The 21116-nt window shown below is 47.5% G+C and overlaps 1 protein-coding gene across 2 annotated transcripts in view; it reads left to right on the top strand.

The window, feature by feature from the left end:
• The window catches only part of SLC4A4 (solute carrier family 4 member 4), a 125954-nt gene that overhangs the window by 65560 nt on the left and 39278 nt on the right, over positions 1-21116 (top strand). For both annotated transcript variants that reach the window (XM_059470825.1, XM_059470826.1), the window contains exons 4-8: positions 6637-6772; positions 10454-10614; positions 13077-13229; positions 17625-17720; positions 19973-20049. In XM_059470825.1, the coding sequence (XP_059326808.1) occupies positions 6637-6772; positions 10454-10614; positions 13077-13229; positions 17625-17720; positions 19973-20049 (623 nt within the window). The remainder of the gene's footprint in view (positions 1-6636; positions 6773-10453; positions 10615-13076; positions 13230-17624; positions 17721-19972; positions 20050-21116) is intronic.

A 21116-nucleotide genomic window follows, 5' to 3' on the forward strand; every position in this document is an offset into this window, starting at 1 on the left:
AAGAGGAGAGCTCAGAGTTGTTATGGCTGTGTCGTTAGAAGTGTCCCTGTACCCTCCCTGTTACCTAAACGAGGTAAATGAGCAGTGATAGACTGAGTTAGAGTTTGGCAGGAGGGCTTGTGGCTGGTGCAAGGAAACAATGCTGCTTACAGGGACTGCAGCTCCTCAGAACTGCTTTAAAACCATCTTTGGGGAGCAACATTTCAGTGCTGAAGAAGAAAAGGATTTTTATTTTTTTTTTTTTTTTTGGTTCACCAGAGGAGCGGGAGTTTTCCCTTGTGCTTATGATGAGCAGTTGCTTTGTGGGCACATGGTGCAGTGATACTGATGGAGGTGTGGAAGGGCTGTGTGTGATCATGGTGTGCTTACGGTGTTTAAGGTACCAGAGCAGGACCCAGCAGAATCCCAGAGAGGTGGACAGCACCAGGAAGGAGACTGTGAAAGCCACACTTGTTTGAAAAGGGAAACCAAGAAAAGCCAAAGAAGGAAAATAATGAGAAGGAGGGAATGATTTTTGAACTCAGTTCTATGTGGCAGCCACTGCTCTGCTGTTTCACTGGGGACTTGACTGTTGCTCAGATCCAATGGAGGTGTGATGCCAGACAGCATCCTGTGTCTGTGTGACAACAGGAAATGTTCCAGAGCTCTGGAGAAAGCCAGGCTTTCCCTAGGTGCTGCTCTTTCTTTATTAAAGTCTTCTTGGCAACTGCTTGGGAATCGCTCCTTAAAAATGTGCTGCTGTAGCAGTCTGACACAACTGGAGGTACAATGGCTGACCTCCAGGACTGGTCCAAAAATACTTTTGTTATCCATATTTTGCAGTGAATTACTTGTGCTATGTTTTACATCAGGATTTATAACCAGTATGGTTTGTCACTGTGGAGTAGCTGGTTTGTAAAAGGAAGTGTCGTAGGCATTGCTGCCTTTAATGCAATTAAGAATGGCACTCTGAGAACCTAGAAAAATTTTTAAATGTGGTGTAAAAAGACAAATTTCCTGTTTTTCTATATGTTTGGGAGCCAGTCACTGTTGATTAGCATCTAGCTGTGGCATACCCATGGGGAATTGCATGGTTCATGTATGCCCAATTCAGCACCCTTGGAATCAGGGGAGCCTGGCACTGATGTGAGCAGGCAGAGCCTCACATTGATAATAGGTAAAATGCTTAGTTTGGCTCAAATGGCTCATTGTGTGTCTGTGGGAGGCTATCTGTTCCCATTTCCTTGGGATTCTGCAGCTGCCTGTGCTTCTGGCAGGTTGTGTAGACATTACTGGGTTTGGCTGCAGCTGGGAAAAACAGTCTTTGAAGGCAGAGTCTCCCTAGAGTGGAGCAGTGCTGGAAAAAGCTCATCATGGGACTTGGGATATAGCATGTGGTGGTCTCTCCATCACAGCCATGTGGATGGGATTCCTTCTTTTATAGGAACTGCCTTTTAGGATAAGGCTCACAACATTTTCATGAGATGGTGCTGGGTTTATTTAGAAGTTTCCCAGACTGATTATCCATATTGCATCCAATGACGAGTTGATGTGAAACATTTTTGGAAGAAGGGTTCTTTTTCTCTCCCTGCATCTCCAAGGAATGTTTTAACAAAGTGTCTGTAGGCACAGCACCAAAGACCAAGGGAGCTGGGAATGCCCAGCAAGGGATTATGTAAATACTGCCATTCTTCTGGCACTTGACAGAACACACTATTAGTAAGAATTTGTCCAATACTGAAGATTTTTTGCAGATCAGACACTTAATATATGCCCCCTGCTGCAGAGGAATTTACAGCAAAACATGTACTATCATGCAGTCCAAAAGTCCAGCAAAAAATTGATTATTCCAGAGACAGTCAGTGCTGTTCATTATGTCTGGTAAGGGACACTGAAAATATAGGGTAGATTTGCTCCAAAATAGAGCAAGTACCTCAAATAGCATTCTCTGCACCCCACAATCATGCAAGAAGTGGCCTGGGGAGGGATTCAGGTACTGTGGGGAGCATTCCCAGCTGCCAAGTGTTGCCTGTGGAAAGTCTAATCTGCCTCACAGCCAGCCTGCCCCGGCATGGGGTCAAAAAGTGATCCTTCACAAGCAGAGACGCAAAACAAGCAAGGAGAAATTCTCACACTTGCTTAGAGTGATTAGCTGGGGAGCAGATCACCCAGGGCTGCTTCTGTGGGACCCTGGGAAAAGCAAGGGTGCAGCCTCGGAGCAGTGCTCCCAAAAACTCAGAGCAGTCTTTCCAGAAGTAGGTGTCCCAGGTGATTGTTTTCTCATCTCCTGGTTTTAAGTGGAATTCTATTCAGGTTTGTCTTTAAAGGAAGCTGGTGGGACTGTGGGCCACCAAAGCCTCCCCACGTGCCTTTAGCGGGTGTCTTGTGTTGACAGTGACACACAATTAAAATTGGTTTTGGTAATAGAGAATTTTGGAAGGGAACTTAGCTTAACTGGAAAGGAAACAAGTTTAAGTCTGTAACAGGTGTCTGCACAAGTGTGTCACTGCTCTGGCTGTGGATGGGTTTGACCTGGGCTTTGGCAGAGGGAGGGCAGCCCCAGAAAGGAAGGGGAGTGTGATCATGTCCTATTTTAATAAGCCTGCCTGGAATGCACATTTGACAAACCACTTTCCTTGGTACTGGTTCCACAGGCTCTTGGGAGGGATTTGCACCAGGTCTCTCAGGGATTTCTGTAGCTGCCAACTCACTTAGAAGTAACAGACACCTTTGTATCTGATGGTCCCTTAGGCCTCAGATTGAGGAAGCAGTTGACTGAGGTGCAGGTCCTCAGTGTAATAAAGTACTGAAGACATAAGCAAGTGGGAACAGGCGGAGAGAATAGTCTTTTCAAGAAGTGTGGGTTGAATTGAAGGGCAAGATAGGAGTAAGTTTTTACTAACTAGTCACTCAGCAAAACTCTCTGCAATTATTTTACATTTATTTTCAGCCAGATGGGAAAATCAGCAGTGGTTCTGGCAACAAAATATCTCAGAAGGCTCTCTCTTTGAAAAATGTATTGCAGCTTAATCCTGTTCTCACTGGAGTCAATGTCAGACTGCTACAGGATTGCCGGGAGGAGATAGGATGGGTTTGTTATGCAGCTAGCCATGCCATTAACATGTTCAAAACATAACTTCTCCTTGTAAAGGGAAACCCTGCTGAAGGAAATGTGGCTGTCTTCTGTCCATTTAAAACAATAAAAGGTTTTCTTCCATCTCTCTCCAGTGACTTACTTCATCTGTGTGAATTTTCAGTCCTTTATAGCTGTGTGAAGAGGGTAATTTTGGTTTATCTTAAATTTAGTTAATGTTATCTTTTAAGGCTTTAAAATACCTTTGAAAATCTGTACCAAAGTAGAAACACAAGAAGAGTTCTGATTGAATAGTTCTGATTCTTGAAGCAAGCACAAACAAAGAAATCCTGATTTCAAAGACAAACCTGTTCAACAGCATTTTCCTGATAAGGAACTAAGTTTTTCATGTCTTCAGAAGTGTCCCTGATAGCAGCCAGCTGGAAAAGCAGGAGGGAAAGCATGTTGGCTGAGTGGAGAACAGGCTGTTTAACTTGTGCATCAACACAGGTACCCCCTGTTCTCCATCCTGAGGCAGCCCTGTACACCCAGAGAGCCAGGCTGTAGCTGCCTTCCACCCACCACCAGCCAGGCCCTCAGCACCAAAGCAGGAGGTGACTTCAGGATAGGGGGCCAGTGCCACCAAGCCCTCTGGCATTTCCGTGTGTGGCTGTGCCATTGCACCAGGCAGTGAGTGATGGCTGCCACCAAAGCCATTGCTGGAGCAGGGCTGGGAAGCTCAGGCATGCCCCATTTGACGTTGTGCGAGAACGTGTCTCTCCCTGTTTCCGAATTCCCCGAGATTCCTCTCTCTTGATGGAGATTGATTTTTGCCTTTGGGAACCCAAGGGTATGTATTGTGCTCAGAACTGGCCTGAGCTGAACTTGGAGAAACTGCTGATGTGTTTGCTCTTGTGCAAGTTATCATTTTATAAGCTGCCTCTCAGACTGAATGGAACAGGAAAGGGAAGAGAGGCAAGTGAGAGACATCCCCCATGGATGGCATTGCCTCTGTATCCATGTTGTGTAGGAACATTCAACCCTCTGCAATTAATATATAACCTCAGCCATCTAAATTTGTGGATGAGCCTTTTTTCTGCTGCAAATGTCTGCTGACCATCAGGCTGTTCTCTTGAAGACAGTAAGGAAAGCAGCATTGAGCTGCTCCTGGCGTCAGGGATGCTGGTTTGAGCAGCTCCCGAGCTGGATGGCCGGGCTGGAAGCAAAGGTGGTGGCCAAGGCCGGGCCAGGCTGGCCCGGTGGTGCTCAGAGGTTGGGCAGGCAGGGGCTGAGGGGTCACCCCCGGGTTAATGACTCCCCAGCCCCTAAGTCCGGGGCTCAGCCAGCTGCCCACGCCGAGCACACGGTGTTCGCCTGGAGATGAGAATGGAAATATGTTCTCCTTGCTCAAGAGAGCACATAAACAGCCCATAAACGGCCCATTAACCCACAGAATGGCAATCAGGAACGTGTGGTCAGGCCAGCATCGGGACCTGTGACCCAGCAAGGGCCCTAATGGGGCTGTGAACCTTATCATCAGCCCTAAGTGCAGGTAATGGGTAATTAGCAACACAGAGAGGAGGCAGCCAAGAGAGAGGGGGTGACTGACGATGGGCACCCAGGTTCAGTGTGCAAAATATTGTGGAGTGATCGAGTTATGGCTGGCGGTATCAGGGTAACACTTCATATAGTGAAGCCACTTCAGAGTGACTCAAGAGAGACTTTTCCCATTGGCTCCAGTGGATGCCTTCAACAGCTCAAGGAGCTTTGCAGTCCCTTCTCTTACAGCCTCTTCCAAGCAGCAGCCACTTCTGTGGTCCATCTTGCTTTTTGAAGCAATAAGATGGGCATGTATTTTATTTGTTTTCTAGCTGTGATATTTGAATTCCATTTAAATATGAAAGGCTATTGAGATTCATTAGTGTAGGTGAAGGGAGAGGACAATTGAACATGCATGTGTCTGGCATCTCCAGCCCCCTGCCATGGGCAGGGACACCTTCCACTACCCCAGGTTGCCCCGAGCCCCGTTCAACCTGGTCTTGGACACTTCCAGGGATGGGGCAGCCACAGCTTCTCTGAGCAACCTGAGCCAGGGCCTCACCACCCTTGCAGGCAAGAATTTCTTCCCAATATCCCATCTAAGCCTGTCCTGTGTCAGTGGGAAGCCCTTCCCCCTTTTTCTGTCACTCCAGGCCCTTGTCAGAAGTCTCTCCCCAGCTCTCCTGAAGCCTGCAGGAAGTTGAATGCCTCATGATGGGGAGGCTGCCGTAGCAGCAGGGCAAGGTCCTTGGCTCCCAGGAAATTCCAAGGGCATTTATGATTACCGATATACTTTCAGTCAAAAGGAAATCTATATCACTGAAGCATCATCACTCTGAGTAACTTAGGAAGAAAGCTATCAAAGTTTATTTAAGGAAAAGAAAAAGGAGTAAAGGGCATGTTTTTTACTGGTTTCTTTTTTCCCAATTGCAAATTGAGAGTCTGTTTACCCTGGAAAAATCAATGTGGTTGGACACCTGATGTAATTAATTATTTTGCAAGAGAGAGCCAGCTGATCTTTTGAAAAGAAAGGAGTTTTTAGCGGAACTGTTCAAAGTTCATAGTCTGCTGTGTATCTCTAATGCTGATAAACATCCAGCAGAAAGGATGTCTGTCTTAAAATTTCACATGGTCACACCTTTATTTTAAGGTGATATGCTGAGTAAAAGGCTGTAGACCCCAAGGAGCCCTCCAGCAAGGTGACTCTGGTGGTGTGGGCTCCACTTACCTTTAGGAGATGCCCTTGGGCCTTGGGATGGTGGGTACAGTGATGTTCTCAGGTTTGAATTTTGAACCCTTAGCCAAGAAAGGGTTTCTGTCCTTTTTCTTGAGCTTATAAAACAAACAGGCTTTGCTTGTGCTGTGTGTTTGAAGATAGTAGCTCTTTTGCCTAAACAGGCAGCCTTTTCCAACCCAGACCAGTTGGTTTTTTTCAGTGCATTGGTGCCTGACTGAATGCATGGGGTTGCATTCTTCATGTATAGAGGAGGACAATCCTTCTGTTAAGTATTCCTGTGTTTTCCAGTGGTGGGCTGGGGAGGTTCCAGCCTCCCTTGCAGGCCAATGGCAGCCCAAACCTGGCTGGCAGGGAGGGAGGGGAAAGCCAGCAGTGGGATGCTGTGCCAGCAAGCCCCCAATTGGTTTGGCTGGAACTGGTTTTAGGTCATATAAAAAAGGGGGTGAAGGATCCGGGCTGCTCAGAGAGCGGCCGGTCCTCAGGCAGCGCCACAGAGCACCGTAGTGCTTTTTTTTTCACAAGGACTGCAAATTGCTGTAACATAGTCAAGGTCTGTAGGAAGAGACAAGTTTTCCTGAACTTTACTCCCAGCTTGAACTTGTAAGAAGTTCAGTGAGAGGCAAGGAAGGGGAGAGAGGGAGATAGAGGCAACCTTGCTCCTGGCCCGTGTCCGCAGCGCCGAGGATGTCAGATGGCAGAGGCAGCCTGGAGAAGCAGCTGAACGGCCTTGGGGAGCAGGGCAAGGAGAGGAGCCGCACGTCCCTGGTCATCTCACAGGCCGTTAACCGCAGTATTTTCACCTCTGCAGTCTCCCCCGCCGCCGAGCGCATCCGCTTCATCCTCGGAGAGGAAGATGACAGCCCCGCGCCCCCGCAGCTCTTCACCGAGCTGGACGAGCTTCTGGCTGTCGATGGACAGGAGATGGAGTGGAAGGAGACTGCAAGGTGGGTTGGTTTTCCTTTACCCCCGAAGGGAAGGGCAGCCAGCAGTGCTTTCCATGGGAGATTCCTGGTTTAGCATTCCACTGGGGAATAGCTGTGCTGCAGGATCGCATGGGGAAGCTGCAGAAAGGAGCCTGCGAAGTTCAAATTGCCATTCTTTGTTAAATGAGAGAATTTTAGGGTTTGTTTAGGTATTCCAAAAGAAAAGCCAGGGGAACAAGAGAGTGCCAGATAGATTGCAATAGTTTGCCTGTGGAGAGAAAAGTATGGGCTCAGTAGTGCTTTGCAAAGGGGGACACATCTCAGCCGGAATTGGCAGAAGTTGCCAATTCCAATTTGGCTGAGTCAAAAGCGCTTCAGTACTATTGCCCCAAAGTGGCTTTTGAGCCTGGTCCCACCTCACAGGGACAGGCTGTCCCTGTCCTCCTGAATTACTGATGGAATTAATTTTAAATAGGAAAAAAAGCTTAAAGTTGTTTTCTTGTGAAGAAATTATTCAAGGTGCATGTTAAGTGCTGCATGGGGTTACTTTGCTTTGAGTTCCTTGGTTGGGTTCTTCGGTGCTGCTGTTAGTTTGGTCAAAAAGCCATGAGAAAAAAGCTGGGATGTTTTTGGGGTCTGGCTGCTACAAGTTACATGTAGTTTATATCTGAACACCACTGGCCTATTCCCAATTGCCCTCACTGAGCCTGGGGTTTTTTTTCCTTTTCTTTATGGTGGCTGGGCTAAGTTCTTTCCCCACCTTCCCCTCTTAAGGGCACTGTCTGTTTAAAGTTAGCCCCTGTTTGGTCACCCTAATCTTCTTTACCTGTGATTTAATGAGCTGCTCCACCACCTACCCCTTTACCTCTTATCCTAATTTATTTTTGCTTCTCAGTTGCTTGGGAAACTTACTTAATGACTTTTCACCTTTTACTCTCTAACTTCTGACTTGTTGCTCATCCTTTTTCTCCCTTTATTGCTCTCCTTTCCTCTTGCCATGAATTCAGCACTTCCTGATGTAGCTGTTGTTACACATCTTTGGTAGGAGTGCAGCATGGAGCTGTGTGGGTGGTTCTCTGCAGGGTTCTTCTCCCAAGTAGCAAACCACAGGACAAGAGGAAACAGCCTCAAGGTGTGCCAGGGGAGGTTTAGGTTGGATATTAGGAAAAATTTCTTCACCCATAGGGTTGTCTGTGCAGGATAGTGGTGGAGTCCTCATCTCCTGTGGGGTTTAACAAATGTGTGGATGTGATGCTTAGGCACATGGGTTGGTGGTGGCCTTGTCTTTGCTGGATTAATGTTTGGATTGGATGATCGTAGAGGACTTTGCCAACCTGAATGGATCCATGATTCTTTGTATAAATGACACAGAATGTAACAAAGCACCCTGTTGAAGTGCTGTTAAGTTTCTAAATTCACCCAACCTCCTGCCTTTGTGGATAGTGATCTTACAAAGTGTCTGATTGCTCAGGATTTTTCAGTACATTGCTGAAATTACTTAATCTTGTACCATAGATCCTCCTGAGAGCTCCTGAGCATCTCCCAGTGCATCCAGAGCTGGCTGGTGCTGTGCTTCAGTGGGCACAGGGTCTGCCAGCTGTTTTGGGGTTGTTTCACATCTGCTCCTGCAGAACAGCTCCCACAGCTGGGAAGTTGCAGGAGCAGCTACTGATCACAGGAGCAAGTGCAGGGCTGTGTGGGTGGAGGAGAGAGGAGAGGACAGAAGAGACCTTGTAGTGTCTATGCTTCCCCTGGCCCAGTGTAGAACTGCACAGCTCCCAGCTGGGGAAAGCAATGCTGGCTTCAGGCTGTTGCAGGGCTAAGGGCTGCACTCATATTTGAGAGAGCAAACAATCAAATTACCTTCCTCATCTCCTTCCTGCTCTGTTCTGACACCTACACATTCCTTCTGTCTGCTGCACCTTGCTCCCAGAAGCCCGTGAAAGCTGTGGTGATATTATCAGGTGTAAAATTGTGAAGGATAGAAATGTAATTCCTGGGACAGCTTATAGAACAAAAATTATTATAACAGAAGTTCAAAAAACCCATATCCACCATCCCACAGTCCAGCACTGTCATTCCTTTTCTCTGTAATCCCATCACCTTCCTGCCATCTCTCTGCCTTTTAGAGAGAATATCGCCACGCTATGCTGGGCATGTCTTGGTCCCCAAAGATACTTCAGTGCTCCTCACAACAGGCTGGGGCCCTCCAGCTGCTGCAGGTCTTCTCCTTTTTGTGCCTCACTCGGTATCCTGTGACCACCTCTGGAATGCAGGCATTCCCTGCTTAGTGAAGGTGCCCCTGCCCATGGCAGCAGTTTGGAACTAGGGGAGCTGTGAGGTCCCTCCCAACCCACACCACTCTCTGGTGGTGTGAATCCAGCAGGCATTTGTTCACCCAGGTTTGCAAGTTAACGTTTGGTGTATTGTGTTGGGACTGTGGGTTGCAGTGAGAAAAGTAAACAGAAAGCAAATATTGATAGTTGTGAGTAATCACTTTCCCTGGAAGGACAAACACTGGTAATTTGCAGCCTTCCTGCTGTTACAGGGTAAATGTGGCTCCACGCAAAGCCCCTCAAGTGCACAGACTTGCATCCACCCAGATCCCTCAGGTGTCCTAGGAAACACTTATTTTTTGTGAACTAAAAGGACCTTATTAATTGGAGATGAAAATCAGTCTTTTATCTTGAGTTAAAAAGCAGCTTTAAAAAAACAAAGTCTCAGAAAGAGATTATTGCAGTTGTGAAGCATAATTGATTAATCCTCAAGTAATACATTTTTCAGGATTAAAGATAATTTCCCTTGCTGTTAATAATATTCTTTTGAACAAATTTATGAGCTTCCTTACCTTTTTCTTAATAATCTCTTTATATTAGTCACTGGAATTTTCATTTTCCACATATATTAAAATGGTGTCTCAAGAGGGGATTAAAAAGCATTTCTGCTTTGCCATTAGGGCGTACTGGACCACGTTTTCCTGCACCCCCAGTTTACAGCAGAGCTGTTGCTGGGTGCTGTGGTGAGGAAGAAGGTATGAGCCAGCTGAGATCCCCCAGGCCCACAGGAGCCCTGTGCTCCATCCCCACTGCCCATCCCTGCATGCTGTTGGGCTGGGCACAGCAGGGCCAAGGGCAGGGTCAAGGCTACAGGAGGAACTGGGGATGGGCTGCATGCCAGGGACAGGGAGCCTCCTGCTTCTCTGCTCTTGGGATGTAGTTTTAGTGGTATAAAGAGTGTTTTGCACAACCAGGATTCACCCTTTGCTCTCACCTTCCATTAGAGATAAGTTTTCTGGGTTTTTCAAACCTGCTCGGTTAAATCATTAAACAGCAGCTGGAGGGAAAGAATGAGCTCCTTAATTTGTGCCTTCTCCTTTGGTGGCTCATTTGTTCTCTAAAAGCACCTTCAGACATGACTAACTTGTGCTCCTCTCTTCCCATCTTTGTCAGCCTGTGGGCATGGGACAGCAGAATTCCACGCTGCCTCCATCTTGGCAGTGGCTGATTCCATATTTTATTGCCTGAAATTGAATCACAGAATCATTCCATTTGGAACAGCCCTCCAGGACGATAGAGTCCAACCATTAAACCAGAACTGCCCAGATAATGAAGGACAAGTTGCCTTATTTCCAGAAATGCTGATTTATTTCCCTGCAAGGAAGCAACAGCCTTAACCCCATGTCATTGCTCTGCCCTGTTGCAGGTGGATCAAGTTTGAGGAGAAGGTAGAGCAAGGTGGGGAGCGATGGAGCAAACCGCACGTGGCCACCTTGTCCCTGCACAGCTTGTTCGAGCTGAGGACGTGCATAGAGAAGGGCTCCATCATGCTGGATATGGAGGCTTCTTCCCTCCCACAGGTGGTGGGTAAGTACACCTGCCTTGGTTCTTTCTCTCACCACTTCCCCACAAATTTTTATTAACTCTGGTATGGCTTTATGGGTGGTTTTAATGAAAAAGCACTGCTTTTCCCATAAAAGAGAAAAAAATTAAAGAAAAAGGAATAAGAGGGAAAAACTAGAAAGTACCTGGAAAGAGATAACAGATAGATTAAAAGAGTCCTTCTCAGTGCAGGAAAAAGACATCCATTTAATTTATGTCCACTATGGAAAAGGTGAAAATGGAAGGGCCATGTGTCTGGAGCAGAGACACCCATCAGGTACTGTTTATGCAGAACAACTCGGGCTAGGAGCTGCTCTTGGCTGAGGTGTTCAGCTGCCCACTAAGGGCATATGGGGCTGTGTTTAGGATGGGATATTCCCCATCCCCAACAAGGGAGAGGGGAGAGCACCCCAGCACCAGCTGGTGCTCTGCTCTGCAGAGTGGGAGGGCAGGTTTTGTATGGTCAAATCAGCTGTGGCCCAGGGTGACGCTTGTTGACATGCTGAGAGCCAGATCATGTTGCCCATGGTGTGTGAGAACTTAGGGAAAATAAATTTTCCAAGTGAGCCATACAGTGGAGGGACATTTAACCAAAATGCTGAGTTTAAGAGCCATTACACGAGGGGATCTAAAAGAGAAAAATTAAGTACTTTCTCTGCCAAAACTCAGTGCTTTGAATGATCATCTCAGGAACTAAGGTCAAAATTATCATGGCATTGAATTCTCCCATACACTGGATCATCAGACTTGGAATTACAGGTGTTTCTGGTGTTAAATACAGAGATTTGAACTTAGTTTTGCCTGTGCTTATGGTGACATGTATCTTCCTTTGCTTTTGTGTCTGTGTATCCAAATGCACAGCTTTGCAAAGTTTTAACAAAATAAACCTCCCAAGAAGTTCTCAAGTTTTCTGCTGAATGTTAACCTGCTTCAGAAGCTGGTGTTCATGGTCCAAAACCTTAAACCCTCAAACATTAAATTTTCTTTTGAAGTCCCTTTGAGATGTCACCTTCAATCTCCTTCTTCAACCCCCAAATTAAATCTAATTCCTAGGAGATTAAATTACACATTGGTGGTTGCTGTTGCTGTGACACTGTGACACTGTCCTGAGCGGGGTGTTTTTGCTGGTCCAGACCCTTAATCAGACAGGTAGGGATATACAGGACTGGATTTCCAGGATGATTTAATCATGGTCACTTGGCTTGTGTCTGGTAGTGACACAAAGGAAAGGAAAACTCCAAAGAAAAACTCTCTCTGTTGTTTGTGTTTTATCTGCAACAGGGAAGGGAAGTGCCAGATAGAGAAGGATAAAACTTGAATGTAGGTTCTGAAGGAAATACTCCAAAATTCACTAACCAAAACCACGAGCCAGAAAAGCTTGTATTAAAGTAACACTTAGCAAAGGTCAGCCTTTTGCCAGGCATGTTGTGTAAGAGTACCTACGTGCTTCTGCCTACCCTGTCTTAATTTGAGAGGAAGAGCTAGGTGCTTCCTTGGGGAATTGAAGAGGCTTTAATTCTGAGCAGCACATAGAGGATGACTTTCTGACTCACTGAGTTAGCAAATGTGATGCGTGTCCTGCCTCCCCCTTGCCATAACTTTTATTATTAGCACAAATAAAAGTTACCAGCAGACAAATATGAGCTGCCACTTGCCCTCAGGGGACAGCGTGTGAACTCAAGTTACCAAGGGAACAACTTCATGCCAGACTTACTTCACAGGGGACATTCTTCATAAGTCTGGCCACCTTTTTGCCTTTTTCCTCTGGGATAAGGGAGGAGAAAGGAGGGAATTGATGGGAAGTGAGCAGGCATTGAGGGTGCTGGGGGCCTTTTCTCCTGGTGACTCCATGAAAAGTAAAGCTATATAATACGTCCTGTGGTAACTGGAGCAAGTTCTGCCGCTTGCAGTTGCCATCACTTCAGTCCTGCAAGTGAATGATTTAATTAGTGGCTCATCTCCAGGATTTCTTCCTATCTTTAGATTAAGTTTTACTGGGGGCCTGCAAGGTGAACTCAGGCCTTGTTGAAGCTGATAGAAGATTTTCTGTGTGCTTTATGGGGGCATCATGGAACTTGCCATAGAGTAGTAGTATCTCTAAGAAAGTCCAGGCTGAGAGGGGATTCCATTTCTGAGCTAAGAATTGGCTTACCCTGGTCTTTGAAATAGGCTCCATGGCATGTAGGAACTAGCAGAAGGGAATCTCAGTGCAATAGCTGTGTGTTAGTGGCTCATGCTGGATGGAAGTGCTTATGTCCTGTTTCAAGAGGAATGTCTAAAAGAGATTTTCATAGAAACAAAAGCTGACTTTGAGATGGTGAGAAAGCCTTCAAAAAGGCAGGGTGAAAATGCCTCCAAGCCCTCTCTCTCTGCTCTCCCTGGAAGTGGTTTTGAGCTCTGTGGTTAATTTTGCTCTCCCCTCCCTCCCCCTTCCCGTGTGGCTACAGAGATGATCGTTGACAATCAGATTGAGACGGGGCTGCTGAAACCCGACCTGAAGGACAAGGTTACCTACACGCTGCTCAGGAAGCACCGGCACCAGACCAAGAAATCCAACCTGCGCTCGCTGGCTGACATTGGAAAGACCGTCTCCAGTGCAAGTAGGATGTTTTCCAACCCCGATAATGGTAATGCAGAGGCTGCCTTCTCTGTCACAGCAGCCCACCCGCCCAGAACTAACTGCGTGGCCCTGACCCCGCTTCCTAACCCCAGGAGCAGCAAGGCCGTGCTGATGGCGCATCAGTGGGGGCTCTGCAGCTGCTTGGCCCTGGCACAGCACTCTAAGCACACCTTCACTGGACTGGCAGGGATCCAGGGGCAGGCTGGAAGGCAGGGGGTGCTCTCACAGCTGGTGTCTAGGAGGTGGTTTAGGAGCAACGATAGGAAAGAGAGATTTGCCAAAAACTTTGGTGGGGCCTGAACCTTAAAAGGCTGGTCATCTGAATTATTTGGGCAGAGACAAAGCTTCCATGCACATTCTGTGTCTGTAACAGTGTCAGTAGCACTGTGAATCAAAAATGACCTGGCAGTAACACCTAGCTTGCATTTTATTGCAATAAAATCATTGTCCAGTGGGGTAAAGCTGATTTCCATCCTGCTTTATTCCTCCTAGAATAATTTTGTGGTATGTGTTGTGAATATGTGTCCTGTTCTCTCTAAAAAAGGTGTAATAGGTAGTGCCATGTTGGTAGTGGTATCCCTAAATGTGTGTGTGTGTGTGTATGCAGACAGCTATGGAGGCCTGGACACTGATTCAGTGCTTGCCCCTGGGTGGAGATTTGGGATCTTCTTGCTCATGGTAATAAAGAAAAGAGGAGTTTTATGCCTCTTGTCATGCCTTGGAGTTCTCTCGACTGTCTCCTGTGACAGTCTGGAAATTGGGTTAAAAGTTGCCATTTTAAAATACCCAGAAATAAGAGCAAATGAAGAAAATGGTTTTCTTCTTGCACTACCAAAGGCCTCTTAGCTTGCTGTGTTTGGCTTCTAAAACTCACCCTAACATTCCTCCCTAACCTATTCTCACACTTCATTAATATTTCGTACCTTGGATCATCCTTTGGTTTTGCAGCAGGAGTGTGTATGTGTGTGGAGACTGTTCCTTGCTCTGGGTGATACCTCCTGTCATGTCTGTGCCTTGATAAGGTGGTGAGTGAGGGAGTAAGGCAAGGTGCAGTAACGTGAACCAAGGGAGTTTTCACAGTGAACATCCCTGCAGGAGGCCAATGGAGCAGAGAGGGACTGGGCTCTGGGGAGAGCACTGGGAGGAAATGACAGCTTTAGGGACAGCATGGCCAGATGAGTGCTACAGCTGGAGGAGCCATGGGCAGGGACTCCTTCTGCTGGAGCACATTGCTACAAGCCCCAGCCAGCCTGGCCTTCTGGATGCCTTCCCAAGGTATGCTCCCCATGGTTTGGATGGAAGGCAGCTGCTTTCTGGTACCACCTCCATGACCCAAGTCCTTTCTGGGCCTGTGATGGTCGGGTTTGCTGTGGGGAGCAGAACCCTGGCCTGTGGCCACAGTGTGTGGGAGGCTGAACCCCGGACAGACATGCCTTGGTGCTCAAGTGTTTCAGTCACCTCTTGTAGGGGATGCCCTCAGTTCTCGGCTGCAAACCCCTTTTCCTGCACGTAGGCAGAGCTTATCCCAGGAAGAGTGATGCTGACAAAGGACATTCCTCACAGTCTCACTCAGCCCCTGCTTATTTTTCATAGCTAAAGGCCTTCTTTGCTTGGATTTTAAGTGATTTCAATATCATTCATTTCTTGTTCTTGTTTGAATGGGCTGTGCAGGTCCTGGCTCAGTTGGACTGATTCTCCAGGAATTCTTTCCTGGTCTGGTCTTCAGGCACTCGTGTTATGGTGTTCTGTCTCTGTTCTTCCTCCTGGGATATTGATGTGCTCTGAGGATGTGTAACACACTCTGTTCCATGACAGTACAAATGCATTGAGACTTCAGGAGGGCAAGACTGACATATGGGGGAAAAACCTGATGTGTAGTCATTACTGTTATTTATTATTTACACTTTAATGGAGAAGTAACTACAGAATGTATTTGATCAGGTTATACCTTGGATTCAGTGAGTGTCTCATGTGTCCTTTAGACAGATAAAAATTTTATGAGGCCAACAGGAATGCAGCTGTCTCTTAGCATAGCTAATCACCCTAATGACTGTGCCACCAGCCCCAGGCACTCCTAAATTCCCCTTGAGTTTCTTTCCAGGTAGGTGTTTGTTTTCATCTCAGTGTCAGTGACACTTCCATCCAATAGGTCTGAGCATCCGCCTGCCCTCTGCACAACAGCTTTACAGCCTGGTGCAGCTGCCCCCTGCTTCACTGGCTCAGCAGGAACACCCTCTGCAGCCAGCCAACCTGCCCTTGAACATTTCCAGGGGTGGGATCTGTTTGTTAGATCTGAAATTTGGAAATACACCCTGGGCCATGGCTCAAAAAAATCCTGTGGTGCCTCTATCTCATTTGGTTCAGAGTGCTTAATTAACGGAAGTCTTAGGGCCTCCAAAATATTCTTACTTTTGACTTCTGAGATGAATGAGCCCCATGCAGTTATCCCAGATGCCTGTAGAAATTCAGGAACCTAAGAAAGAGAGATGTCTCTGCCCATCTCCCTGCCATAACTGATCCTGGAGCATCTCTATCCTTTCCCAACCCTCCCTAGGGATGGGGGTGGCTCTGTGGTGTCTGGGTGGGTCATCCTCAGCCCCCATCTTTGATGTCACTGCTCTGTTTGAAGGCAAGGTAGTGATCAGATGGGCAGAGACATGGCCAAGGTGTGCTCTGACATCTGCTCTGGCAGGATGTTTTATCAGGAATCCCTTTGGTCTGGGAAAGGAATTGGGCAAAGAGGGTAGTTCCCTGTGTGCCATGGATGGAAGAGGATAAATCACAGCACTCCATTGCTGTCTATTGTCTGGGAAAAAGATGATTGCCAAAATTCTGGGTGTACAAAGCTGGACTAAGCAATTCCTCCATGTTACCTTGTGAAGACACAGCCCTTTTGCTTGCTTCCATTGGTAGAAGGGTGAACTGTATGAAGTGTTCAGCAAGGATATTTCCATGTTACATATTGATGAGACTCCTGCAGGGGTTTTTGCCAGGCTTTTGTGTGTGTCTCATTTTGTTGAGTGGCTTTTGAAGAGTTTTTTGTATTCCTTCCTGGCACAGCCCTTGTCCTACACCCCTGGAGCAGTACATGATACCTGGGCTAGCAGCTCTCCAGCTGGCACACCTTGAGCTTTGCCATGCTATAACATGGGATCTGTGGTGCCCATCCCTTCTGCAGGTGCCTGACTGGAGGACTGACCAATATTTACCAGCCTTCTGTGATGACATTTGCTTTCCATTTTGAGATTTTTCTTTCAGAGCTTTGTGCCTGCCAGCGTTTTGTATAATTTAACACCTGTGGGAGCCTTTGGCAAGTGAGAAATGATGAAATGCTGCTAAACCCAAGCTGGCAGAGACTGTAGAAAACTGTGATGTGTTTAAGTGTGTGTGTTTAACCACCATAATGGCATGGTCCCATCACTGCGTGGGTGCTGCTTAAACACCTCCTGAGCACTGTTTGTTCACACTGTGCTGGCAGCATGATTTGGAAACAGTTGAGTGGGAATAGCAGGCTGTCAGCTGAGGCACAGACTGGAGGATACCTGGCTGGGGCGGGGAGAGAGGTTTTATCCCACTTTAGAATCCTAGAGGACTTAGGGTTGGAAGGGAGCTGAAAGACCATCTTGTTCCAGCCCCCTGCCACTGAAAGGGACACCTTCCACTTGCCCAGGTTACTCCAAGCCCTGTCACTTGGACACTTTCAGGGATGAGGCAGCCATGGCTCCTCTGGTTCAGTATTAATCAGTTCAGTGCTTTTCACATGAACTGGGACCTCAGTGCCTTTGTAGCTGAACAGTGGCATCAGCTGAACAATACCAGAAATGAGGTGGTGTCTGAGAATGCTTGGAAAATCCCTATCAATGTGTATGCTGGCATCATTGGAAGCATGGCAGACTAAGGTGAGCATTTCCAAGTCTGGGTTGGTGTGCCTGAGTGTGTACAGATGGGAGCAGGATGCTCAAAGTTGGCTCCTGGGACATGACCTGATCTTTATTTTCAAAAACCTATTGTTACTGATGGTGCTGCAGCCTGAAACTGCTCAGTGCCACCAGCACTGCAGCTGCCCACTCACCTCCATGAGATCTGCTTCAAAGATGCCTGAATTTGAGACACCAGGGATGGAAAGCTGTGTCCAGCCCTGCCGAGTGAAGGCTGCGAGGTGGAGCTGCGGAGGAGAAGTCAGGATCTAAATGAGTGGGCTTCAGTGACCGCACTGTGCAGCTCCAACCTTCTGTCCTGCCTGGCTTCGCTGTACCACTGCTTGAGCCTTTCTTTCTGCCATAATTTTCTTTTCTTTTCTTTTCTTTTAACTTTTCCCCTTTGCTCTCTTGCTGCTCCTTGCTGCGGCTGCCGTGTCCTGCGTGGCCGGCACCAGCGCGCAGCCCGCTGGAGAGCTCGGTGCCCTGCCTGGCCACGCGCACGCTGGACGATGAGCTGGGAGTGCCACGCAGCCCCAGCGTGGGATGGCTCAGTAAGTGTGGGCAGTGCCAGAGGGGCTGGGCCAGCAGGGCAGGGGGGACAGGCAGTGCCACAGCCAGGCTCTAATGCTTGCTGGTGCGTTAACCTAACAGTGGGGAGAGCGTGGGTGCCTTCTGTGGGGAGTGTGCTGCTCTGGCTGCTCCTGTTATCGCTCTGTTTCATGCTGTTTGCCTTCTTTCCTTCATCTGGGATGAAGCAGGTAGGTCAGGCCATTCTCCCTTTCCAAGGGCAGTCTAGAATGGCTGCTGGCACTTTTTTTTTTGTCTCTTGAAGTATCCTTTTCCTGTTAAAGGGCCTTAAATATTGTAATTTTTGTATAAATTATCCTCAGAAATAGTCTGCCAGCTTGATCTCTCTGGGGTGAGCTGGACAGGTCTCTGGCACTGCTCCTGTCTGATTCCCTGTGTCAGGGAGCCTTGCTGATCCCAGAGGAGTGCACTGCTCCTCCCAGGAGGGCACAGCTTATGGCAGTGGTGGCACAGAAGTGTTCTGTGGTGACCATGACAAGTGACTGAAGTCTGAATTCCAGGGTATTCCCCTTGCCAGATGACTATGGAGCTGATTTATAGGTAATGGCATGGAGGGGTTTGGACTGCCTGCTGTACTTCCCTCACGAGTCCTTGGCTGAGCACAGCCATGGACAGGCTCAGGTCACCTTTGCCAGAGAGACAGGAATGGGAATTGGGCCTGGATCAGGAAATGATCCTTTGTTAGCAAGCACCATAAGGGTGAATGTCATGGACCAGAAGTCCTCCACAGGCGTCTCAGCAGCCAAAACTTTGTACTCCACATGTTTATTTGGAGCTGCTCTGTGTTTGTGTGGCTATGTGGAGACCATTAGGAGAAGATTTGTTTGGAGCTGCTCTGAGTTTGTGTGGCTATGTTGACCTCCGCAGGAGAAGGAGGCTGCTGGCAAGGGGAGAGAAAGGCACAAAGCCTCCTCCTCTGGGGAGAAGGGTCATTATATCTCAGGGAACAGTCAGCTTGGAATCCAATAAACAAAGCAAACAAGTGATGTAATCTGGAAAAAATAGCAGTTAAATGGGGTCTTAAATAACAGCAGGAAGAATTGGAGCTGGGGATCTCCCTTTGTGGCATGTGATTTGTCTAATTTGTCCAAACAGCTTTGGCTGTGCTGGTGTTGCTGGACGTGGCAGTAACACACAGCAGATACAGCTACTTTGAATCTATACCCACATATGTTGTAAAGAAAACCCAGCTCTGGAGAGTCCAGAGTTTTTTATTCCTGCTCCTTTTTATTCCCAGCTCCTGATGCTGATTTATTATTGAGTTTGTTTGTGCTGGGAGCTGATGAACACTGAGAACTTGGACATTCCTTATAATAATATAAAATAAATTTGGTCTCAAAACACAGCCTCAATTGGGAGATGCTTCCTTGCCATTTTTTCTTCCTTTATATTTCCTCCCTTTCCAATGAAGTTCATGGTCAGAAGCTCTGGGATAAAAGCTCCTGGTGCTGTGTTTCAGGTTCCTGCAAATGTGATGAGAAGGGATGGGAACATTTCAGGATAATTTTTACTGTTCATAATGACCACTGTGATTTCTGATCCTGTATCCGTCCCAGAAGCCTTTGTTTACTATTAGTTTGTTGTTTGTTTGGGTTGGTTTAAATGTAATTATTGTGCTGTGTCTCTGGAGAGTTTCTTCACCTCTCTGGAGAATATGGTGTCAGGAATTGTTGACTCCTGGCCCATCGGTGTGGCACTCACGTTGTTTTAATCTGTGAGATGTTCCTGAGCTCAGTTAATGAGCTTGCTTAGAGCGAGGGAGGCATTCATTAGGGGCTGTCTCAAAGGAGCAGGAGCTGCCCCCCCCTCTCTGCCTGTGCTGTGTGCAGTGCATGGGATGCTGAGGGGGGCTGAGGCCAGGGCTGTACACTGTGGAAGGTCCCAGCTCTGTGGAGGGATGAGTTTGTGGTGGGTCCTGGGTGAGCTGGCCAGCAGCGTGGTGCTGTGTTGCTTATCTCCCACAGGCAGGAATTATGGAAATTCTTGGACTCTTTTGCTGTCCTTGGAGTCACTGGACTGCTAGGAGGGTCAGAGGTGACAAAGTGTTAGTGTCTTAAACCCCCCCTGTGCCACATGAAGTGACAGAAAGCAGCTTGTCAGGGTCTGGAATTCCCCGCATCAGCCTCCCAAGGAAAGGTGATGCTGTAGCCTGAGCCTCTGTGTTCTGACTGGATCCAAGCAGGTGCTTTAACTGCTGTTGGTGTTGTTCCTCCAGGCAGCCCAGCCATGGCTCACCGAAACCTGACCTCCACCAGCCTCAACGACATCTCAGACAAGCCTGAGAAGGACCAGGTAAGCTCCAGGCCCAGCCTTTTCTTGGGGATGAGTTTGGAGAGGAGCTGGATGTTGGGCAAAAGGCTCCTCTGTACCTTAGCCCTGGAAACAAGAGGAGTGAGTATTTTTGAGTCCTGTGATTAGTTCCTGGACTCTTTTAGCACCAACTCATGCAAACAGCAGATTCATCTCTTACAAGGTCTGAATCAAGTGACACCACGTAGATGGCATCTTGCTGATCCCCATGAGAAAGGAGGTAAAATACTCTGGGAGTGATGGATTTTGGATCCTCTCCCTGCTGAGGGATTACAAGGGTCTGCAGAGGAGCACCCTGGGCTGAATGTTCACAGGAAGTATGGGGTAGAGCAGGAGCACTCAGGGCAATGTGTCCCTGCTGCAGCAGCTGGTGGAACAAAGGTGCCACCTCCCCTTGCACATCCTAATGGGAAGGTGGCTGTGCTCACAGGTGATGTGGGAGAGCAGCTCCAAAATGCAGTCAGTAATAGAGTTAAAATTGGCCTCCAGTGACAAATGTCCATGCCTTGACCTCTTTGCTAGCCCAGGGAAATGTTTGTGGTATGGCATACGGGCTGCCTTTGTGTGTGCTTCCATCCTTCCCCCAGGCTGCCGCCTCTGAGGGGTGACAGTGAGTTTATTCCAACTCTTAGAAAAACTGGTGTCTGAATGAGGTCTCTGTGCAAGTTTCAAAAAACTTTTGTCTGGGTTCAAAAAGTGGGTTACTCTCAAAGCCTGGCTGTTTCTTTCGGAGAATCTCTTTTTTGGTCTGCATCTTCCAGCATTCCCTAGTCTCATGGTGATTCTGAATGCAAATGAGTCACTTTGGAAACCTGTTTGGGTAGCAAAGCCTTGCTGGCCAGTTGGGGATGGCTCCCATCCTTCAACAATGGCTGGTCACAGTTTTCTGTAAATCCTGAAAGGGACACAACAACATAATTGAGGTACAATAGTGAGTTCAGGCTAATTAAACATTTTAAAAAGAAATTGATATTTGCCTAAAGAAATACACTTTCCATGGAAAGAGAAGGGGAGCAGTGTGTTTTGCACTGATCTCAGAGTCATGCAGT

The sequence above is a fragment of the Ammospiza nelsoni genome, chromosome 4 (genome assembly GCF_027579445.1).
Source record: "Ammospiza nelsoni isolate bAmmNel1 chromosome 4, bAmmNel1.pri, whole genome shotgun sequence".
Lineage (NCBI taxonomy): Eukaryota > Metazoa > Chordata > Aves > Passeriformes > Passerellidae > Ammospiza > Ammospiza nelsoni.